Here is an 18,520-nt window from a genome sequence, read left to right as displayed (position 1 = left end):
GTGCGGGGGCTGAGAGCACCCTTTATGACATTACATTGTCAGAGTATCCTCAATGGCAAGAATGTGGTCTGCCCGCCGAATTTAAAAGTGCGTGCACGTTAGGGTTTATCACGGTGGAGACTACTTCCTCTACACCATGATTAATCTCTTCTGATGACCCTGGACGTACCCAGCTGACCTCTGGCAACAGGACCTGGACTGGACCCTGCTGTTGCCTTCTGCATAACACCCTGTGAGTCTTAAGTACCTCTCCTGAGGTCCTGAGGGGTTTTAGAAGTGTACTCTTGTGGTGGATTGTGGTCTATAGGACTAAGGAGCCTATTTAATTATGGGTGGTAAGGATACTCTGTCGCAATGGCAACGGAATATCCTCACTGGCAAGCATGTGGTCCGTCCGCTAAATTGAAAAGTGGGTGAATCTTAGGGTTAATCACAGTGGAGACTACTCTATCTCCACCATGATTAATCCCCTCCGATAACGCTGCGGAGTAAGTGCTGTCAGAGGCTGACCTGTCATTCTGCTCACCTAACTTAGATGAGTGGAAAGACAGGTCAGTTTTTACAGCCCATCACCACCAGGAAAACCCTGGTGCTAAGGGGCAGTGAAAACCGCTAAAAGCTCCCCTTGCCATGGGAGAGGATTCTCACGATGAGGGGAGCACTGTATTTCTAATTTTTAAAATGAAAATCCCATTTCAGGATTTTCCTTTTGAAAATAAAAAAGGAACTTGTTTGATATAGCACTTCATCCAGTTGATAGAGCCCTGCACCAAACAGAAGCTTGGCAGTCATTTATACATTTCTCGGGTGGTCCCTTGCCCAGGGCGACAGAGCACTTTGCTTCACCGCCCTGGCAGAACAACAGGCCCTCTGAAAATATATAAATGAGACCCTAATTCAAAAGGGAAAATCTTTGACCAGGACAAGCCTGGTTAGTGTATTTGACCCATGCATCATTGTGGTAAGCCTCAAATTGCACCTAGGTCCTGGGCTACCATGACCACTGACTATCACTGGCATTTTGTGCCTTTATGCCTTATTTCTACTTAAAATCATATTTTGGTTTGCCTGTATTGAATGTTTGTTAAAAGAAAAAAATAACGGAAGCCCAAGGATGATTAGGGACCAAGAGTAATGCAATGGTAAAAGTAACAGAGGTCCCTAACTAGCAAAGAATGGGCAGTACACGGGGAGCAAAAATAATGCCCAGGTTAAGTTGAATCAACAATTAAAATCACATTTATTAAACAGTACATACCAAATTGAGGAATAGGGGTAACAACCCCTGAAGACTATCCTAAACAGGTATCCAAACATACACAGGCAAAACTGGGTGATACAACAAAAACCTAAAGTAATAAAGGTCGCAGCTTCATATTAGTTAACACTACTGCTCCCTTAGTCAAATCATAATTGCTTCTTGGTGCCAGAGTGTTTTGAAGTTCAACGATGTTTCGATCCATTTTAATAACAGGATCATCAGGACAATCTAATGCTTGCCTGTGATGAAAGTACACAAATCAAATTAAAACAATGGAGTGAAACCTCCATAGGTCAATCACAATAAGGAAGTTGGGGTTATAGAAACGCCAATTATATGGTGCGTGAGGCCTCTTAAAAGTGATGGAATGCCCCACCTTGAAACCGCGGGGGAACTAGTCTCTACTTTTACAATGAGAACAATCAATGGTAACCATACAGAGTTAATAACTGCATCAGCACTGGAACCTCTAGCATCAGAAATTCAGCATGAACACGATGTGGGGAACTGCTGCCAACTGAGAAGGTCATGCTGTGAGTACGGGACTCACCGCACAACCTCCTCGAATGGTTACCATTGAATATTCCCACTGTGAAAGCAGAGAGTATTTCCCCCGCAGTTTCAAGATAGGGCATTCCATCACTTTTGAGCGCCCTCACTCGCCTTTCCATTGGGGTTTCTAAACCCCCTGCATGCGATTGACCTATGGAGATTTCACTCCATGGTTTAAATTTAATTTGTGAATTTTCATCACTGGAAAGCATTGGTTTGTCCAGATGATGATACTGTTTTTAAGAATGGATCAAAATGTCAGACTTAAAAACATTCTGACACCAATAAGCAAATGATTTGACTAAGATTGCAGTAGTGTTAACTAATATAAAGCTGTGACCTTGATTACTTTAAGTTTTTGTTGTGTCCCCCAATTTTGCATGTGTACGTTTTGATACCTGTTTAGCATACCCTGGAGGGCTTCTTACCCCTTATATATTTATTTTTTGTGTCTTGTTTAATGAATGCAAGTTTAAATGTTGATTCAACCTCATCCGGACATTACTGTTTGCTCCTAGTGTACTTTTTGATTGTATTGAATGCTTGTCATATTGGTGTCATTTTATTTATTAAAATTCACTCTATTTTCCCAATTCAGTTTGGGATTTGTATTGTTTTGCATTTTGACTCATTACTGTTTTGATACTGCATAAGTACTTTACAAATTGGACTAACTTAAGCCTGTCTGCTCCATGTCATAGAGACCAGGGCATTGAGCTCAGGTTAATTTAGCGGCTTTAAGGGTTGACCCTGACAAGAACTGTGAATATTCCTTAAAGTGGGCAGTCCCTCACCCCAAATAATAATCACATTGCATACAGTAACCTATGTTGCTCCTGCTGTAGACAGTGTGATCACAGAAAGGGTCACACACACTTTACATAAGGAAAGAATCAGCCTTTAAGTCCAGAACTTGGCATCTAGCCACACCCAATGACTCCATGGCCCAGCCTGTAATGTTAATGACGTTAGGCTATGATAAGAGGTACCTGGAGATCCAGTGAAGACAGTTTGATTAGGGGATTAGGGATAAGGAGGGCTGAACACAGAATACTTCATAGCTTCTGGTGAGGTGTGTGCATTTAGCTACCTAGAGGAATGCCTATTAAAAAACTAGTAACTTTTCAATATTATGTTTGAATGGCAATTATGATAAGTAAGAAATGAGTGTGAAGTTAAAGACCAGAAGAATGTGGTTTATGGGCTGAAGGAAACGATTAGGATAAAAGGATCATAAAAAAATGAAAGCCAGGGCCGCAAGAAAAATCTTACAGAGATGAGAAAGAGGAAAAGGAATCATGAGATGAAGGATGCATCACTGGGGCTCAAGCAATGCAGTAAAAGATAAAGTCTGTCGCGAAAAAGTGAGTTGAAAAGCACCACAGGGGTGTCAGAAAAAAAGAAGACATTGAAAAGAATGGGTTACTTCTGAGGATTTAAAGACATAGGGCGAGTGGAAGATGAAAGGAGAGAAGTATCATAAGGTCACAATTTGTTTAGAATAAAAATTAGCTTCCCAGCAGTAGCAGTCTAGCAAGAGCAGCGCAATTACGCAGTAACATCACAACAGTATTGTCTTGCCCCTCATACCTGTACAGTGCTGTGAGAGTGGTGCAGGTCCAGGAAGCGGTAAGGAGCTGGGCATTGTCTGGGTTTTCTGATGATGTTTTGCAATGATGCCTGAAACAGAAAAGTCCTGTTAACAAACTGAAAACACTCCGCAGAAATGAATGCACCTAGCAACTGGCTGTACAGTGACATCTGCGATCTGTGCCCAGTGAAGTGGATCAAGGACTGCAGTCCAGCAGCATACTGGTGACCTGCTTTGCTCCCTATAGAAAGGGAAATACACATAAAAGAAAATACTGGAGAGTAATGGGTACACTGGATTTGGTCCAATCGTCTAACCACACTGCCCTCGTTAAATACTCTGGTTGGCAACATGAGCAGTGAGCCTCAAGAACACTCTAATGGTGCTGGTGCTGGATAAGAAGGGGATGCTCAAGTTGGAAACTCACATTGTCCTTTAGATGAATTACCAGCTATGGATTTCTTACTAATACTCACAGAGCACAATAAAGAGTAAAATGTTTTTCTGCTTAAAAATATACTCCCCTGCCCCAGGAATGACATTTCCTTTTTTAACTCCCTACAAAACTATTTTACTTTCAAATGAAAAAAAGGTTATTAATGCTGACAACTCAATACTCTGCCTTAAGCCTTGAGAACTGGACATTCAACAGTCTTAACATTGTGGGTGTTGTCCAGGTCCCCTAACTCTAGTACAGGCACTTAAAAGGTGGTTAACCACGGCCCTGTACCTCACTCCAGATACTGGAAGTACTGACACGTCAAACAAGCATTGGTGAAGCCAACAGGTCTCACCTTTGGGACATACTGATTTTGCTAGTGGTTTGTAGCAATGCTGCACAGAATCCCACGTAAGAAAAAGCAATGTTGGGGTGACAGGTGATGGAAGAGAAGCGCACACGTCTGAGAGAGAATAATATGGAGCTGTTGTAATATGGACCTGTTGTAATATGGAGCTGTTGGGGGCTAGAATAAAGGCAAGAACACAGTGAGGGAGAAGCCCACCAAGGAGAGAACAACATGGAGGGTGGAGGCAAGAGTGAGCAACACAGAACACAGTGAAGGGGAGGGAAAGCACTACATGAGGTGGTGCTTAACCAAAAAGAACACAGTGCTTCAAAAAAGTGAGCAGTGTAATTACACAAGTATGCTTTTATGCTTCACAAGCTGGACAAACACAATAAGAGGAGGTAAAGCCTGCATGAGCAGATGAATAAAAAGCAAGTAAATGGGAGCAATAATAAAGCTATCCAAAGCTACAAAATGGGAGGGCTCCAAGCCCACCTGTAAGCACTCAGTAGGTCTTTTCGCCAATAGACAACATGAACTATCTTGTAGGGGAGACCTAAAATGTGTCAAAAAGCAGGGGTGATCTTGAACACTGAACAAAATCAAAATAAATCATATTTCAAATATGACTTGTTCAGAGAGTGCCCAACCAATACGGCCAACAGCATGTAGTTTCTGCCGACTCCGCAGCCCTTCTTACATCAAGAAGAATCCTGGTCAAAGGCCGCCTCACAACATTGCTTTAGGCACTGCTAGCTTTCTGTGAAGGATATAGTGCATTGTGGGTTTCTGGGGTTCCATGTGGCCGTTCTGAGCAACACTAATCATGGTCATCGGGCAGTCCGGCATAGCTGTACCAGTCGCACACTGAGCAGGTGCTGCACCATCTTGTGCAGGGCTTGGAAGTCATTGGCAATGTGTGCTGGTGGCCCTCTCCCCTCATGACAGAGGACATGGACTGCAGCATTCTAGGGGGACAACTTCACACCTCAGCTTGTGATTAACGGCACCCCCAATATGGAGTCCTGGTATGGAAGGTGCCCTGTTTGTTGCTTGGCCCCTCGTGCATACCTTGGTCCTAATCAATATGAAGATGCAGCGCTGAGGTGAGCTCCAGCCTTATTCTGGACGCCCTGAACCATCGTCAGGACAGTTTTTGAGAGGGTCAGCAGACTATCTCTGTGATGCTGTTTTTGGGGAGATATCCGAGCATGGGGTTTCCCACTCTCTCCCACTTAGTCAATACAAATTATAACTCTGGAGGCCCCCCATCTAACTTCACTAACACTCCTACAGTTTTAATCTGAGACCCTCTTTTGTGTCTTGAACCATATGTGGAGTGAAGGTCCCTGGGCACTAGAGTCTCCTCGTTGATGCTCCTTGTGAGAGTCATAAATGTTGTGAATGCCCGCTGCTCAAGCTCTGTGGGAAGCTGCCAGAATCGGAGGAATATATTGTTGTGTAGCCATTTTAGCTACAGTTTTATACACGTATTTTAGCAAACTAGGCCTGACACTGTGCACTTTAACCTAGATATATTTTATTTTAGCTATGTTTTAACATGAGCCACATTTGCGTTTTTGTTTTATTTTCTCTATCTAGCTGTTCTTCGCCTAGGTCAGCACTACGTTCTTAAACAAGACATTTCTTTCACTCTGTGCTTTTCTAAAGGCTGCAGTAAGATAGGTTGCAGGCAAAAGTGGTACGCTTTGTCTCCAGTATTCACATAAACATACACACTCTTACGTGGGGGATCCTTTCTTGGAACATCAGACGTTTTATTATAAAAACACTACTTTGACCCATGTACATTAGAGGGAGATTCCAGCCAGGTGACCACAACTGTATTGTGATTGCTTATCACTTCGCTACAGCTGCTTAGGTAGACTACAGCCCTCTTGCTCAGGTATGAGGGATGATGTCTTCCCAGGTAGAACCTGAAAGGCAGAATTAGTTTAATATGCTGTGCTCTAACATAGCTTACGTAGGGACTATCCCTACAAACCTTAGTGACAGTATGGTAGCATTATTTTTACTCTCCTTGTCACAATTTTAATCTTATTGTGCTTCATCGTCCTAGTTATTGCAATACATGGTTCATTATCTAAGATGCAGTTATTTCAATAAAACCTTATTGAACTATATTCTGCCTCCGATTGTCCTTGCATATGTGAGACTAATGTAACAGAGAATCGGATGAGATCTGAGTGACCTCGATTCCCCCGAGGAGTCATGTATGGCATGCGCCCGGTTGCCCCAATCATCCCTGCTCTTGAGTGGAGATGGGGCACAGCTGGTTAGCCAGAACAAACCCAGATTAGGCCGACAGGTGTCACATGGTGCAGGATTAGACTCAGTCCCCCACAGTACAAGTGATTCTGCCACCTGAATCCAGTAGTCTCATTAGAAGAATGAGAACCTACGCGACAATATCTTGCAGCCAACACCACCAGGTTGCTTATCCAGACTGGAAAAAAAAATCTCTCTCTCTCTCTGTCTGTCTGTCTGTCTGTCTCTCTCTCTCTCTCTCTCATATCCCAGGTACGTCACATCATATCATGAAGAAAGATGATAAGCCAATCCAATGCAACAAAAGGAATTTGCCCAATATCCATCAAGGACCAAGGGAGCTGGCATGGAGATGCAGGTTGTTGGTGGGCCATCTCCTGCATAGAATGGCCCCACAGGGACTCAGAGCCTGGAGGTCAATGAGAAATCAGGGGAAAACTGGAAACTAAGATCAATGCCATTTCACTGGAAGTCAACCTTTTGCAGAATGGCCCAAGGAAGGTCAATGAAAGATCCCTCCAAACACAAAAATCTGTTGTAGTCCTTAAATCGGAACGTAGTGATTTAAAAAAAAAAAAAAAAAAAAATCACCCCTTCTCGGAGCTAGCTCATCATCTAGAAAATGGGTGGATGATGCAGAGGGAGCTCCGGAAGATGAATAGTGAGATTTGGGGCGTTCATGGAGGTCTCCAAGTGGCAAAGACATTATTGGAGATCTGGATGGTAATTAATTTAAATCCAGTGAGACTTTCACAGTGTTCCATAACTGAGTGGGCACAAAGGGCTCTGACCACTACACCTTCTCCCGGGGCTCTAGTGAGGGCTGGCATTTGCAAAACCCTAAATTCTAGCGACCTGGATGCCATCCTGCAAAGGGCTAGAGGAATGGGAAACCTTAAATATGAAGGGGCTGTCATCCAATTTTTTCCAGACTACACATAGAGGATTCAGTGCCTCACAAGGAACAAGGACTCAGTAAATAAAAATAAATAAAAAATAAAACAGAGGCCATGGGGCTGAAATACACATGATACTCTTCCCTGCCAAATTCTGGGTCATTCATGCTGGAAAGTCTTAATTTTTGCCACTGCATCCGAAGAGCTATGGGAGTGGCAGGACGTTCTAGGGGGACCACTATGGGTTGTGGGGCTCACAGCCACTCAGGTGTGTGTCTAGCTCAATTGCTGAGAGGTAGAGAGTCTGCACAAGGAACAGAAAGAACTCTGGAAGGCTGGTGATCATGGCAGATGGTACCAATCACTTTCGGGACCACCTCTCCAGGTAGGACATTAAAGGAGACTTCTGGGGAGGATGGAAACTGGAGCCAAAGTAACTTTATGGAACAAAACTGAAGAGGGACTGGTTGACAATACAGGAAAATAGCCTTCTAACACTGGGACTTAAATAAGCCATTTCTACTCCTAGAGCAAATTTCTTTGAATTACAAGTGTGGCCTCTAAGGTATAATATGATGATAATGGGTACTACAGTGGTGGCCGTGGGCTGCCTTGTTAGTGTAGTTGGTGGTGGTCCTCACTAGCGCTTACTCTTCTTATACGTTTTTGGTGCTTTTCGAAGCTGTCATCCTGTGCATATTACAGATAAAGGTTATTATTACACAAATCACAAAATATCAGGTAGTAGGCCGATATTATTTTTCTAGGATTGTTTTCAAATTTATGTTGGGCTACTAAACTGTACCATTATTTCTGCCAGAACTGATAGCTAGGCACGGTGTTGGTTTGTTTTAAAGTGTTCATCTGAGATGGGACGTCAGGGTGGAGGGGTTCGCTTTTTGCAAGTTGGAAGGTGAACAAAGGTTCACACATTTTACTGTATTACTCCTGTTCTAGATGGCATACCCTACTGCATATTGTTCCCACGGGAATCACAGCAATTACAACACAATGCACATTCATCATCAGACAATGGGAACATATTCAAATGAGAACATCTGTTCACTACAAAGTAATGACATGGAATGCTAGAGGGCTAGACAGATAACAGAACTGGCATAGGGTGCTATCCTGCCATAGATAACACAAGGTGGACATAGCTTGCCTCCAAGAGAGACACCTCACGGATATGGAGGATAACAAAATAAAGAAAGAAACTGAATTGCCAATGGTTATTGTCCACCTTCCCACCCTATGCCAGGGGAGTGTCAACTTGGATAGCTTCCGGGATACCATTTGGCCACAGGTTTACAGAAATCGATGCTGAAGGCTGGTATATTTTTTATACATGGTGAACTAAATGGGATGGAAATACGTATACTTCTCTCATTTGCACCAAATATAGATGACAAATCCTTTTTCTTCACCAATGCAAGCTTTACTGATCACATATGGAACCACTGACTCTAGAGAATCTGATATCTGAATTGACCCCCAGTTATGTACATAATGCAAGCAATCTGGTAAGGTTCTTGTCCGATTACTCACCCTTATTAGTGGATTATGAAATGGGCCATACTGCATGGATGGCATCCACCAGGAGGTTGCCCCTAGGGGTCTTCATAGATTATTTGCCTCAATGCAACCCACACAACACTTGGGGCCAGATGCAGAAAGGGTTTAATGTGTCACAAACAGCGAAAATCGCTGCTTGCAAAGCGCAAAACCCACATCGCGATGCCCAATCCCATTTTGCGAGTCGCAACGGGACTGTGAGTCGCAAATAGGAAGGGGTGTTCCCCTTCCTATTTGCGAGTCGCAGCGCGACGCAGGGTTGCTTTGTGACCACAAACGTGGTGACAAAGCAATCGCAGTTACCACCAGTGTCACACTGGTTGTAACTCATTCGCAAAAGAGAAGGGGTCCCGATGGGACCCCTTCCCCTTTGTGAATGGCCTTGAAAACATTTTTTCAGAGCAGGCAGTGGTCCTATGGACCACTGCCTGCTCTGAAAAAATTAAACTGACAAGTTTCATCTTTTAAATTTTGTAATGCATCTCATTTTCCTTTATTTAAAAGCAGTCACAGACATGGAGGTCTGCTGTCTCCAGCAGGCCACAATCCCCGTGAGTGCTGAGACTCACAAGGGGGTCGCAAATTGCAACCCACCTCATTAATATTAATGAGGTGGGCCTTTGCGACCCCCTTGCGACTCGCAGATGGTGTCAGGGACACCATCTTGCATCCTGCATTGCGACTCGCAAATTGCGAGTCGCTCAGACTCACAATTTGCGAGTCGCAATGCAGGATTTTCCTACATCTGGCCATGGCTGCATAGCTGAAGGTAAACTGGGGTACCTCAGGCACCAGGGCAAATGAGTGGGAAACTGAAGGCCGTCCTGAGGGTTTTAGGAAAAATATATGGTATCAAACAACAACTACACCAAGACCTTAAAGACCAAGAAGATACGTTAGCAGGTATGCCACAGTTGACCAGGCTAACATTGAAGGAGCAGTTGGAGCTACTAGGAGTGAAGAAACATTTTAAGGCGTATGGGGCAGGGTGGACAGGCTGACTGTGAGGGACTACTGATAGTGATTGAATGGAAAATGTGATATCCAGTAAATGGCTGTCCTGGTTACTCAAAGAGGACTGGCAAATAACACAGATTCTCGGTTTGACGTAATGGCAGCTTGACAATGACGACACAAGTAGAAATTAATAGAACTACAAGTACACGTCTCTAGGTAGTGTAGACAAATTTGGAACCTCAGACGGTAGAGCTGGCATATGCTTATCTTGGAGATCTGAATCTGAGTTAAACTCATTTACCCTGGAGGGGGATCTGAGAAGCACTGAGTCCAATGTAGGCAAGAAAGATGCTTGGAGGCAATGGCTTCCTGGTGTGATTCTACCAAATCATACTCCACAGTTAGGTGAAAAGTTGCTTGAGGTTTTTAGAGAGGACAGTAACTGGGCATACTCCCACAAATCATTCTGGACGGTATAAATTGTATGATACTTAAACCAGGTTGATACCTCAAAGACCCTTCATCTGAACAACCACTGACATTTAAATTTGGAAATTAAATTCCTTTGTAAATTCCAAGCTAATACACTGCGACTGGTGCTGGTAGGCCCAGTACTTGAAGACCAGCGTGGATTCATCCCAAGCCGTGGCAGGACGATGAACATTTGCAGAATGACCAATGAGCTGCATTATTTAAGTGAATACAATGAAAAACTCCCACTGTTGTCAGTAGACCTATAAAATGCCTTCTATTCTGTCAACTGGGATTACTTAATGGTCTCCCTCCAATACATGGGGTTCGGCCCGGTTTCTTGTACCTGGGTACGATTACTTTAGATGGATCCCACTGCCAGGGTGAGGAGTGACCGAGTGATTTCGGCGAACAGGAGTGTCCAATGAAGCACTAAACAGGGATGTGCCTTTTCGCCTCTGCTATTTGCTTTGGTCCTGGGCTCCTGGCGATTAAGGTCAGAATTGAAATAGAGAGTTGGGGAATCAAAGGGGGAAGACTATGCATCGGATATCCCTATACGCAGAGGATGCATTATTTTATTTGACAAAACCCAGAGAACCTGTACCTAAACTAATGGCATGCTTTGCAACATTTGGCTCAACAGCAGTGCTTACGGTCAACAAATGAAAGACCATCCTGTTCATACTGGGACACTGGTGGGGTGCCCATGTGGGCAGTTACCGGAATTGGGATTTAGGTGGGAAAGAGAAAGGTTCAGATGTGTGGGCATTTATGTGGAGACAGAAACTGACCAGCAGTATGATAACATAGGAAGGGTACTAGAGGGACTGCAACCTTCAATAAACTTTTGAAACACAATGCCGTTATCCATCATGGGAAGGAGAGTCAATTTAAAAATTGTGTTTCTTCTAAGATGTGTACACACTTTGCAAAATTCATTGTGCCTGCTACCTCTTGCCACATACACAAAATGTAACACTATGCTGGCCTTTCTTGTTTGGGCAGGTAAATGTAGCAAGGCAGCTCTGGCCACATCAAAGCAAAATGAAGTTGAGGGTGGGCTACACTTGCTGGACATGGAACCTTACTAATAAGCAACACAGATACAGCATGCAGCCATGTTTTTAACACCCAATGACAACTGGGAGAAACTACCAGGATGCCACCCTGTGACCCTGCTGTATAACGCTTTAAAGGCAGACAAAGACAAACCTACATTTGGGTGTTGTAGCAGATGAAAGCAGGATATTGAAGAGATGCTTACAGATTCAAACTGGAAAGCGGCGGTTAATTTGGTGCATGGAGACTCTTCTAATGCACAAATCAAACAGCTGCATTAAATTATCTCTGCTGTTTCAATTTGACCCCGGTGAAGCGGAGTAGAATTTATCCTGGCAGGTCGGCAACATGCCCACAGTGCAGATGGAATGGTGCTTCCTTCTATTACTTTGTGTGGATCTGCAATGAAGTTACTGAGTTTTGGAGAGATTTGTCTGAAAGATACATAGAGCCACCAGTGTCAGCTTCGTGTTTTCTCCGGACAGCTGCTTATTGGGCATTACTGCCAGGCCGAAAAACTAAAAAGGCAATTCAAACGTTTGCAATTGGCGCTGGTGTTGGCAAAAAGTTACATATCTATTGGGAGAGTGGCTGGCCTCAGGGGGCTCCAATATAGATGCATGGATAAGGGACACAAGGGAGTTGCCTTAAAACGTCCAGAAAAGATAAGAAGGTTGCAGAGGATCTGGAGGAACACAATGAATGCATTACGTACCAAAACACGCCCTGACAAGGTGCCCTGTCCCAGATCCCACTCTTTGAGTAAGTCGATTAAACTACGAGGAGAGACTTTTTGGTGCAGAAAGAGGAACTGTTGGCTGAGGGGGAGCACCCACAAATAATTTGTGATAATGTGAAAGTGATGTTCTATATAAATGCAGTGTTCATGCTGGGGCACACATCATAGTATTATTATTGTGATACTGTATTTTGATATTTAGACATAAATGAAATGTAAATTGTGTTTGAGACAATATTGTTTGCTGTACTATTAATATTTGTGCAAAAAATCAAAAATAAATATATTAAAAACAATACAATACACAACCCTGGTATGGTGGGAACTTCTGAGAGAAGTACACCTTACCAATGCTGGAGTGGTTGTGGAGAGCCAAGTTCACTGGAGGCTAACGAGGATACCTGTAAACATGTATTGATTTTGCATATAGAGCGGATTGTGGCACACTGGCCTCTAGGAGCTTTAACAAAAAGCTCCTGCACAGGTGTGCATCAGTATAACCTACAGCACGAAAGATCTGTGAAATCTCTATACATGTTAAAGGAGAAATGGCCAAACTGAATTTGTTTTTGTTAGGGGGGATTTAAAGAATGCATTTCAACCACAATGTGAGAAAAAAAGAGCTAGACTACTACGGATGTGCAAATATGCCTGCAAAATCTCAAATTATCAAAACTCAGACCACAAATCGACAGTTCAAGTGACAAGCAGAAGAGTGGTATCAGAATACCATTGCCAGAATATCTTCTGACATTAATTTTGTGTCCTAAGGTTCGTTTATAACAGTTTAGACCCAATGGAGTTAACAAATCTACACCCAATGGGTCAACATTAAGGGCATAATATTTATGTAAGATGGTACTTCTCTATAAAGATATTCTGACATACAGCCAGCCACATAGTGGACGTTGCTATACAATTTAAGGTTTTATAACAATTAACAAGAATATGAATTGCATTTAAAAGACCAAAGGCAACCATCACAAATCACCCCAGATGGTGATCTAGGGTGGTGAGAGGGGTTATGATCAATGTGAGACTAACTCCTTTCAGGATCCAAGCTGCAGCATTCTACACAAAAAGCTTTTACAACGGGACATTCCCATAAGGAAGAGATGCTGACATGCAGTCATGCATAAAAATCTCGAGGATGGAAGACATTAGGAGAGGATGAAACTCCTAAATTATTCTTCCAATGAACAGCCCGATCTTGGATGTGCAACTACCTGAATATGGGGGATTAAACTGACAAAAAAAAGACACCAAAGATGGTAAACTGCATTCCATAAATTGTTACCGAATTGCAAATTGGATTCGCGGCTACAAACCGATTCAGTATGAGGAAGGGGCATATCAAGGGCATCCCTTCCTAATACAGAATTGCAGAGGTATGTATGATTGTTCTGTGACCGTGAATGTGGTCGCAAAACAATCGCAGTTACCATCTACTTCAAGTAGGTGGTAACCCATTCGAAGAGGGTACTTCCCCTTTGTGAATGCATGCAAAAATGTTTTTTTAAGAGTAGGCAGTGGTCCCACGGACCACTGCCTACTCTTTAAAAATGGAAAATGAAAAGTTTTTTCTTTTAATTTTTTAACGCATCCCGTTTTCCTTCAAAGGAAAACTGGCTGCACTTTAAAAAAAAAAAATGCTTTATTGAAAAGCAAATCAGTCATGGTGGTCTGCTGAGCCCAGCATGCCATCATCCCTGTGATTGTAGCCTTCGCAATGGCTCGCAAATTGCGACCTACCTCATGAATATTGATGAGGTAGGTCGATTTGCGAGCCCTTGCGAATCGCAGTATGAAACTCCTGGAGTTTCATACATTCCAACAGTGGTTACTTAATTCGCTAAAAATCGCAATTAGGTAATCGCTATTGTAAAGACTGATACATTTGGCCCTTAATCCGCTCTATGCAGTTTTCTTTGCAATAGTTTATCAATACAAGTGCTCTCCTCTTTCCTATGTTTGCCTGTGCTTCGGTGGTCATAACTGGGACTTGAGGTCTGTATGAATAAATGTCCTGCTAACAGACAAGAAGACAGGGCTACCTCACAATTTCATATCTAGGAGGGTCAATATAAGATGCATGTTGGAAACATAGTCATCAATGTGTAAGCAATCTTCTGTGCTACTTTCCTACAAAGAATGATAATTGTGGACCTTTTTTTTTTTCTTCAACTCCTCATACTTGTTTTAATAGTTTGTGAAGTTTATTTAGTACGAGTTAATGATAAACAATTATATTCTCCGTTGATGCTTATGATATGAGCGGTGATGGTTAAGTCAGTGGTATTTTTGTAGAACCAGAGCACTTCTGATTTCGACTGAATGGTAACCAACTACTGGACCTGCATGAGACTGTGACTTCGAGAGAGCTAGTTGTGCAGGCCATTAGTTACACCATCTCCACATCAGAAAGAGAGAGAACTCCTAAGCGTTCAAGGGCACCCACCGGATCTGCTAACTCTTCCACACAATACCACAATATTTGTACTTTTAAGCTTCAGATGTACCAATGCAATCTTCTCACCTGTTACTCCATTCTTCTTGGTGATCAGCTTCTTCTCCAGATTCTTGAGGCACGGGCTCTCTTTGCCCAATTTCTCTGTTGACTCCATTTTCCTCAAGCCTAAAAAAAACAAAGAAAACAGAAAAATAGTACAATTCAGTGAAAGTGCAGTAGACTGCATGCCACTGTTTCATCACACCTGCTCTGTCTTGGAGTCTCTGAGAGCACGCTTCCTTTGGAATTTCAGAGACATTGGAGCAGGCACTGGCAAACAAAAATTGAGAATCTGAGTAAAAACAATAAATGCAGCAATGAAAGTTTATGATTCACCCTATACGTCACAAGGTATTATTTATACCAGTGTACATACATTTTAATTGTATTTTATGATTGAGCAGATGACGTAGAGAGAAAAGAATAAACCTTCAGAAACCCATAAGAAGGTGCGAATGGCCAAAGGCAATTATTTACAATGTAGCCTATGTGTCTGGCAGGAAGTCACTTCCAAGGCTAAAGAAAATATGACGACGCCAAAAGGAAGAATTAAATTCAGTTTATTCATACATGAATACAGTCTCCACTTAAATCAAAACATTCTATAGAGAACACTCCAACAGAATATACTATGATGTTAAAGGGATACATAACATTATAGGCAATGCCACACACACTCCCCTCCCCAAACAAAATAGAAAAGGAAAGAAACATAAAAGAACACAAGAGAAAAAACACCCAGCAACTACAATCCTGTTGAAATTTAAAATATGCCAATCATCCATTTTGGTTGCACTCCAAAATATTTCAGTCACTGTCTAAGATTTGGTAAAACCTGAGATGCGCAGACAACTTTATCCTTACAAGGTCTCCAACACCAAATATATATATCTCCCCCTTCCTCCCTCCCCCCTTGTCAGAAATGGGAAAACCCCGTGTTACTACTGTAGTTTTTCACCCAGGGAGGACTCATAGGAGTGTTGGGTTTGTTTCCTGAACAGTACAAAAGGGGTAACTCCTGTATGGAGTGAGGGGTATACCCATACTCTTTCACCCTTTTCATCACAGCTTGAACCCAATTAACACCACTACTCTTCCCTATTTGAATAGTTTCTTCAACCATACCGTAAGTCTATATAGGGAACATGTTTTGTGTATTGTTCCAGCATTCGGGAAATTTGCCATTGCTCCAGATATTAGTTGCTATCCATTATCAGCAAGTATGAATTTGGATTACCCTCGCTAGTAAAAACCTCTCAGACAAAAATCTTGTTACTGCACCAGTGGAAATTTCACAAGTGATTTCTACTTCTGGCCACCTAGACAACATGTCTTGGCTACCAGTAAATGCTTACTGGATCCTCCAGCACTGGTAGGACCAACACTAACCAAACCTATTTCCTCCCACACCTCATTAGGCATCTCTTTGCAAACCAACGGAGCTTTCCTCACTTTCATGGTTTTATCACACATGTTGCACTCTCCACACTCTCTTACCAAATGTTCAGTGACTATATCCATTCCCAGACACCAATATTCCTTCCTGACTCTTTCTTTCATCATACATATGCCTTGATGTCCTTCATGAACCAAACCTATGAAACGATTCCTGAGGCCCTTTGGTGTAACCAATCTGTTGTCCCTCAGCACAAGGTCATTGGCCACAATCAACTAATTTGAAATCCTTGAAAACCTCAAGAACCTTTTCTCTTTTTTTCCCCAGGTAGAGTCTGCAGCTACAATTAACTAATGGACTTGCTTCAGGTCCTCGTCCAACTCCAGCTACTGCAACCATTCATCCTCTGATATGCACCCCAAAGTTATTCTATATACTTTTACATCATCATCCTTCCATAAGGCATCACTCTTGCGCTCCTGATTACATGCATCCACCGTCCACCTAAAATGACCATCTGCCACTTTATTGTCTATTTCGGACAATTATGAAACATGCTGAACATTTTGCAACCCTACCATTCACTTGCAAATGCTCAATGATCTGTGATCCAATCCCTTCTTATCAAAATTTCCTTCAACAGCTTATGGTCAGTTTGAACAAGAAACTTGTCTGAGTTTAATCACCCAATAACCAACTAGCACATCTTTTTCAATGGTAAACTAGCGCTCTTCAACTCCCTTCAAAGACCTTGAAGCAAAGGTAATAGTAACATTTTTGCCTCCCTGTTGCTGTCTCAAAACAGCTCCTAAAGCCTTCTTACTAGCATCCGTCACTATGACGGATTGTTGGCCAGGTAGAAAGCTCTTCAAACTTTGTGCAGTCTAAAGTGCAGATTTTACATCCTCAAATTCATTCTGACATGCCCCAGACCACTCAAATTTGACATTCATCTTAAGCAATACCCTAGAACTTTGAGCATGGCTTGCAAAATTTGAGACAAATCTAGAACAATAATCTGCCATACCCAAAATGGATTGCGCTTTTTCTTTCTTTTTTGGAGTCGGCAAACTCAAAAAAGTCCTGATCAAATCTTCCTTGGGTCTCACACCCTCTCCTGATACTACATGTCCAAGTATGTGATTTCACAGGAGAAAAACAATATGTACTGAATTTCAGTGTCATCCCTTTCCATTTAAAACTCTTCACGACTTCCCTGATCTTGCACATATGTTCCTACAAATTCGCACTAAAAATTAGCACACCATCTTGAAAGAACTTGGCACCTGCTCTCCATTTGAACAGGTCCGACATAAGTCTTTGAAAAACAAACGCCGAAGAACAAAGTCAAAAAGGCATTCTATTGAAACAGAAAACATCAAATTTTGTACTGAACGCAGTGAGTTTTTTGGTATCTTCACTGAACCTATGTGTCTGTCTGATTTCTTTAATAAATTGGATAATCTCATTACCAAACTTATCAATTGAGGTTACCTAAGAGGTTTAGTGAGACAAGAGAGGAAAAGGGTATGATACAACTCCAAAGAAGACCTCCTTGAACCACGCAAGTGAGAGAATGATGGTGAACACATCATCTGTGTAACCACTTTCAACCCTGCAAGCAATGAGGTCAAACACACTGTCAAAAACATTGGAAATTGGTACAAGATCATCTTGCCACTAAAGATGAACCCCTTTTTTCATCTGAAAGAGGTAATAACCTTAGGGAAGCTCTAGTGAGAGTAGCTTCACCTCCACAACCCAAGACCACTCTCAACTCACAATGGGGCCTAGTAGCTCTGGCAGGCAATTCAAAGTGTGACCAATGTGTAGTATGTAATTATTGTGTTAGCACAAAGGTTTTTACAAACAAAAATGTTAAATTCTAATTAAATGTATTCACTAAGTTTAACACACATGACATCATGTACTCAGTATGGTGCCCATGTGACTTGTTAGACCATGCAGAAAGTAAAATGTCAGATTCTAAAACATCGCAGCAGAATCAAGTGTGGAGTCATAGCAGCACCATTAGTGGAACATTTCTCACTCTGTCAACATACAAATGAAGACATACGCTGAAAGGAGATTGAACATCACACTTGGTCAACATGGCGAAGACAAATCAAACTTACTGTCATGGAAAGAACTGCAATGGATAGAAAGATTGGGCTCCATTATTGATGGCCTAAATGCATTGGCGGATTGGAGGCAAGCTGCATTCATTTGAATGCACTGAACATTTTTAAATGTTTTCTCATTCTTGGTTTTCCTAAGGAGCCCTTGTTAACTTAGTTTATCTCAACCAACAATTTATCAGCCCTGGGTCAGATGTTATCTTTTTATGCATTAAGTACCCACTGTATCATTTGTTGACTTATCCTTGATGTTTTATGTACCCAACTGCTACTGATATTCGGGAAGTCATTTTTGT

The 18,520-nt window shown here is 42.2% G+C and overlaps 1 protein-coding gene across 1 annotated transcript in view; it reads right to left on the bottom strand.

The window, feature by feature from the left end:
- LOC138284421 (uncharacterized) overlaps positions 1 to 18,520 on the bottom strand; it is a 68,542-nt gene that overhangs the window by 36,289 nt on the left and 13,733 nt on the right. The window contains exons 2-3 of the mRNA XM_069223166.1: positions 14,718 to 14,827; positions 3,404 to 3,493 (exon numbers count right to left, since the gene is read on the bottom strand). Of these exons, the coding sequence (XP_069079267.1) occupies positions 3,404 to 3,493; positions 14,718 to 14,827 (200 nt within the window). The remainder of the gene's footprint in view (positions 1 to 3,403; positions 3,494 to 14,717; positions 14,828 to 18,520) is intronic.

This window comes from Pleurodeles waltl, chromosome 3_1 (assembly GCF_031143425.1).
Source record: "Pleurodeles waltl isolate 20211129_DDA chromosome 3_1, aPleWal1.hap1.20221129, whole genome shotgun sequence".
NCBI classification, from domain to species: domain Eukaryota; kingdom Metazoa; phylum Chordata; class Amphibia; order Caudata; family Salamandridae; genus Pleurodeles; species Pleurodeles waltl.
This window is presented reverse-complemented; position numbering and strand designations above follow the sequence as displayed.